The 6,000-nt window shown below is 42.7% G+C and overlaps 1 protein-coding gene across 7 annotated transcripts in view; it reads right to left on the reverse strand.

Moving 5' to 3' along the window:
- Positions 1 to 5,663, reverse strand: part of lmo3 (LIM domain only 3) — a 44,767-nt gene extending 39,104 nt beyond the window's left edge. Inside the window, exon 1 of one of the 7 annotated variants that reach the window (XM_058774278.1) lies at positions 5,550 to 5,663. Coding sequence is in view for 2 of the 7 variants with exons in the window: in XM_058774272.1 (XP_058630255.1) it covers positions 524 to 581 (58 nt within the window). In the remaining 5 variants the exon portion in view is untranslated. Of the gene's footprint in view, positions 1 to 523; positions 1,019 to 1,625; positions 2,188 to 3,918; positions 3,940 to 4,796; positions 5,167 to 5,188; positions 5,517 to 5,549 lie in introns of those variants that run through there. The other 6 variants (XM_058774276.1, XM_058774274.1, XM_058774275.1 and 3 more) reach the window with 6 other exon arrangements.
- Positions 5,664 to 6,000: the final 337 nt, after the last annotated feature.

Here is a 6,000-nt window from a genome sequence, read left to right on the forward strand (position 1 = left end):
TTTTGTCTGTCCTCGCTCACTCAGATCTTTCATTATGTCCCGTTCTTATAGTCATACGATGCTCTTTGTGCGCTTCACTGTTCGCAGATACTGATGGGGAAATTTCAGGCGAGACTTGGCAAACACCGGGCGCAAAGTACCAATTTGATTTCACATCACAGCTGCGCGAGCCGGAGATGCTGACATTTCACCCTCTTATCAGTTTAATTACTGTTGCCATGGCAGCCTAGTGCACTGAAAAGGCCAATAAGATTTGCAGCTTGCAAAACGACAAAATGAAACCGTTAACGTTTTAGAAACGGCGATACGCATTGGCACATCATATTAAACGTTATTCACAATTGTCTAAGCAAACCTCGAAAATTCGCATGGGGGAAATGAGGAAAATGCGTCGCTTCGGTAAAATGCAGCTGTATGAGGTTAGGCAAAACTGACGCTGTATGCATAGAAACATCCCAAGTACCCAGCCACACATTTAAACACATCACACTCGCGTTGATAGGATGCAAAACGCAGCTCTTACCGAAACTTTTCTCCCTTTTCTGCATTGGTTGACCCGCTTCGGCTCCCAGAAACACCATGCAACAAGACGAGGCGCGATCCAAAGATGCGCGTAAAGTGAGCAGCTGTATGCGCGCAAGGGAGCTTCGCTTTTGTTACAAGTAACAATCCACCTCGCTCCGCCAGAAAAGAGTGAAAACGACGAAAACACCAATCAACAAAACACGGGAGGGTGATAGAAAGAAAGAGCGAGCCGCTATCGCTCAGCGCCACACGCTGTTAAGACTCCGTTTGTCACAACAGTGCTCGACTATGAAATTAGATCGACCAGCAGCCGTGGCGAGGCAAGTGGCGGCGAACAAATGACAGCGGATGACAAAGGCATATGCTTTACCCCTTCGCGCTCGCCGTAATCTTATAATCCTATCGTGCCTCTCGCTATTCGCCTATTTCAGTGCGCGTACAGTAAAAGGCACCAAGTTGGATGTATACAAAAGACAACATACAGGAACTCGCACATACTAAAACGCAATCACATTTTGTCAAGCATTTACGAAGTGATGCATGCCATATTTTTTAGAATAAAAACTCGAATGCTATATTACCAACACCTTCTGCAGTCTCTTTCAAGCTTTAAAAACTGCTCTTAATTGCCTTGTTTTTGAATGCACAGACTTTAATTCAAGTAAAGTGTGTATATTATCGTACATGCACATCCACTATATGCAATGTTGTTTAAGTGCCCTTTTATTGTGTTAATAGCTGTCTAGCTAGTGTTTGTAATTTATATCAGTCGTTATTTACTGCCGTGCACACAGCTTGGGTGTTTGTTACGCGTTGCAATGTAGTTTCCTAAAGAAACAACATTTCGTTTTCGTCCATTGCTCTGCAGTGTGCATAAATGACAACCTGACTTTGCATGATCAGTTTATCTGAAATAATCTGAATCACATGCACAATATATGCGTCTACGTGAGGCATGCAAGACTGAATTTAGTATTAAACATCAAAGACTACTAAAAGCATCCTCGGTTGATTAAGCAATTAGTTTCGCAGTGCATTTAGGACCAAAAGAATTAGAGCAAATCCGTTCGGAAAAGACAATTAAAGCACAACTCACTCACCTTCTTGACCAAGTTATGCAGAAGGTTAACTTAGGATAGAGCACCGACTCCAACTCAATATTCCTCGGAGCAAAAGTTCACGAATCTGACATTGCACCGCGGATAAGAGTGATCTTCAGGTTGAAAATAATGAGGTCCACATGGATCATCTACGAGTAGTAGTTCGCACCAAAAGCTACAGGTGTTCTCGTCATGTATTGAGTATTCTGAGAAAGCTCACAACAACTTGCCCATCAGTGAGTGAGGAACGAGGAATAGTGAAGCCTAGCTTTATTATCTTCAAACCCAATCCCTCACCAGTGAGACATTACACGAGGAGGAAAAGGTCATTCGGTTATTACCGACAGCCGGAGTAACGGAGCGCGCGCTCGCTAACACAAACTTAATGCTCACCTCTCTGAGACGCGCGCGCAAACATGCTATGAGCTCTGTACTACACGTTTAGACTCGCGCTCTCTCTCTTTGTTTTAGCAGCTAGGCAACAATTTCGTGGTGCTACTTAGTGTTTTATAGCAGAACCGGTCTGATTCATAAAACGCACACAATTATTTATATGCATACATATGTCTGTCATTTTGGTGACAGGTGTTTGTGCACTTGCATCTGTTTGAATCGTAATTATGCCAGTACTTCTGAATGCAGGCAAATACACTCTAAAAAATATAGATTCCAATTAGAACAAAAAAGGCTTTCACACCCTAATGCCTTATATAACTTTTTTTTTTTATCTTAAAGACATCTATATAATGGGCTTTAACAGAGCAAGAAGCCAGAATGCTGATATAGAGAACATATCATTTAATTAATAAAACTTTTTAATCTCTCAAAAAAGCATATAACTAACTTAAGAATCCTATATAACAAAAATGGTACTTAAAAATGACACACACAAAAAAAATGTTTGCTGATCATAAGGTGCTGCAATAAATCATTAAGGAACATTTCATTTTTAGACTATAGGAAAATGCAGACTGCATTACAGTATATGCACTTGATTAAGTACAGCACCTGTGAGCACATCAAGTGCAAATCAGTTTTTAAATCCTGGAATATTTTGGTCTCATATTAAATCAACACACCTAATTCATTCAGTATTTAAGTGATTCATTTAGTAATACTTCATAGACTATGTTGGCTCAGAGCAGCTTTAATTGATTTAGAATCATTGATAGGCTCAAGCAGCAAACCATAAATGTGTTTCTTTTTAACTCATATTACACTGGGTATCATTTAGCATTAACTATATCGTTAGTCACTTAAAAAAATCAAGTGTAGGTGTAAGATAAACTCACCAAGTAGTGTAGCTACTTTACACACACATTATGCACTATTTTGTTTTATATCTAAATCTTTCCAGGTAACCCCTGAAACCATTTAAGTGCCCTCAGTGTCCGTGTGCTTCGAGTTGTGAATCACAAAAAGTAGAAACATAACAATAAAGAGAAGAGCTGTAAAAAGCATGTCTTGCCGACTGTGTCATCTGTAATCACACGTCTAAAAATACCCTTTTTAAGTAAAAAAAAAAAAAAAAACACTTTTGCATAAACCTACAGTATTTAGCACTTGTGTGATCTCTTGTCTTCAGTCATTTAGGCCTAAATTAAGTTGTATTACCCCAGGACACACAATAATAATTTTCCATTATTGATCATAAACTTTCATGCTGCATGTATGTGATTGCTGTGCACCTGCAAAATCGAAGTCCATGAATATAAAGACAAAACTGTGCACGTGTGAGAGAGAGAGTAATAAATTTCACTGCTTTCAGTTTTTTTTTCCAGTCTGTGTTTCTAAAGCTATTCCTCGCCCATTGGTTACACCTGTTCACTCTAATTAGCACTGCTTGATGCCCATGTTGCCGAGGTAGGATGAATCACAGGCCTTCAGTGCCACTCCCCCCCCCACACACACACACGTTTGTTTTTGTGAAAAGTGGGGACATCCCACAGGCGTAATGGTTGTTATACTGTACAAACTGTATGTGCTATTGCCCTACACGAACCCTACACCTAAACCTACCCCTTACAGGAAACTGTGCTATTTCAAAATTTCAATACACTCCATTCTGTGTTATTTATAAGCATTTTGAAAAGTGGGGACATGGGGTAATGTCCTGAAAAGTCACCTTCTCCTTGTAATACCTATGTCATACCCTTGTCATTATACAAATTTATGTCCTCATTTGTCACAAAAATGCGTGCACACACACACACACACACACACACACACACACACACACACACAGAGAGAGAGAGAGAGAGAGAGAGAAAAGGAAACATAATCACACACTCACTGTAGAGTTTATTTTCTGTCATGGCCCAAAAGTAGTCATTTATCGTCAGCCCAGTTTGGAAGTGACTAAACCGAGAATGTGGAGACGGAGAACTGATGGTAACAGAGTTGGGTAGTGGTAAGATTGTGGCCCCATGCCAATCACTCTCTGCCTAAAATACAGCAGTAATGAGATGGGTCATAAAATGCTCCTCGCTTCCATTATGAGTGATGAGATGCATTAAAGCTGACAGGGTATTACCTGCCAGTAATTAGGTTTTGTCATGGATTGAATTATTTCAAAGCGGGCTATCTTGGTAATCATGCAATTTGCGGGGGAGACGCTTTAAGCTGAGTAAAAGGGAGCGCGCGAGAGAGAGAGAGTAGGGGACGCTGTAACCCCTTCTTCTTTCTCTATCCTCCCGCCACCACTTCATCTCGCGCATTATCTCGTCAATTATTCACCGAAGATATCTGAATTATTGGGGGTGATGAGCTAGAGAGTGCCATCGCCAGACTGTGCCGAGCGAGGTGAACGCATCAGTCCGTCACGTTACGTGACGCTCGCACGAATCAGTCCAGCACGCAGCCCGCGTGGCGGGAAGCGCGCGCAGTCTTGGCGAACGGACGTCGTTAAAATGAAGAGCTGCTTATTATTTCGCCTCACTCTCTCTCTTTCTCTCGCTCACCCCCCTCTTTCTCTCTCACACACAGACTTGCGATGTAACGTCAGCAAAGAGAGGGATATCCGACAGACGACCACCCCACTTCATCCGAGGAATGCAGGTTCGTTTTTGTGGTAGAAATGAAAGCGGGAGTTTAATTACCGGGCTTCACAAGGGGAGAAATCTTTTTTCGTGGAGGATTGGAGTAAAAAAAGATATTTCCTGGTACTCTTACCCTGGTTTAAGCCTTCTTTGAGCATCTCCAGCGACCATTCATTTCACGGAAGCTTCAACTTAATCCCAGTTTTAAACCGCTGCTAGTAACGTACAGAGAATCTAATGCTTTCGCGCACCCACCACAGCCACTCACATTGTAACAGACGCAACCGACTCTAACTCTTCCCTTCCTTATTTAGGAGAGAAACTGTCAAAGTACAGTTGGCAATTATCCCGAGATCCTTTATCCTAACAACCTTAATTAGAACAAAAGACCATCACCAATTAGTTCCGGTTTAGGGTCAAATTAAAACACTGCACGAACAATCGTTTCCAAGCTTCTTAATGAGGCTGCAGATCAGAATATGTTTGAGGAGGGGAAAAAAAAGATCTGATTGAAAGATACTGTACCGAGGAAAAGTTGCCGATTAAGACGAGATGGTAGCTCAAATATAGCCGGTTCCCTTGTCAAGTTCCAGGCAAGCGGGTTAAAAACACGCAGCCCGCCTTGGTGCAACTCCTCCTCGCTCCCGCTCTAAAAAGATTTCCCTTCCTTCTCCCCACGATGGCTGTTTCTTCGCTCGCGGTCTCGTTCCCTCCCTGGCAGCAAAGCAAAACAGACCTGAGCCGGCCCGCACGTCTCCTCGCCTATTTAAGCACCTTCACCAGGTCCCTAGTTAGCAGCACACTCCAGCTCATCCAAGAAGCTGACAAGCACCGTTAGGGAAGGCAGCGCATGTTGCTCTAATGGACCTCATTAAGTTCTACTTACAGATGTTCTCTTAACATAATTGATCTGCAGCGAGTTGAGAGGACGGCAACCTATTCCCTAGCCCCCAATTATGGCCCGGTAATTAGATCCCCAACCTCCAGTTCTCCACATTCACCCTTCTAACATTCCGAAATATCAAAGTATCTCTTTCTCTCAAAGCAAACCCTCCTGCCTCCCCCACCACCTAACCTTCGTGTCTCCACCTCCTTTGCTCCCTCCCCTCCCTAAGACTCCATTCCTCTGACAGTATTGACAGTCAGATCTGCTAACCTTTGTAGTGAAGCCAGACTTAGTAGTGCACTCACTCCAATTGACAGAGCTCAGTCTAGCTTTTTTCCCTCTCGTTTTTTGCGCTCTCTCTCTCTGGTTCTCCTTTTCTCTCTCTGCTGAAATACCCAGGGAAAGAGTGAAGGATGGAGCGTGAGACACATATGGAGGGGGGAGACGGATG

Source organism: Onychostoma macrolepis, chromosome 04 (genome assembly GCF_012432095.1).
Source record: "Onychostoma macrolepis isolate SWU-2019 chromosome 04, ASM1243209v1, whole genome shotgun sequence".
NCBI lineage: Eukaryota > Metazoa > Chordata > Actinopteri > Cypriniformes > Cyprinidae > Onychostoma > Onychostoma macrolepis.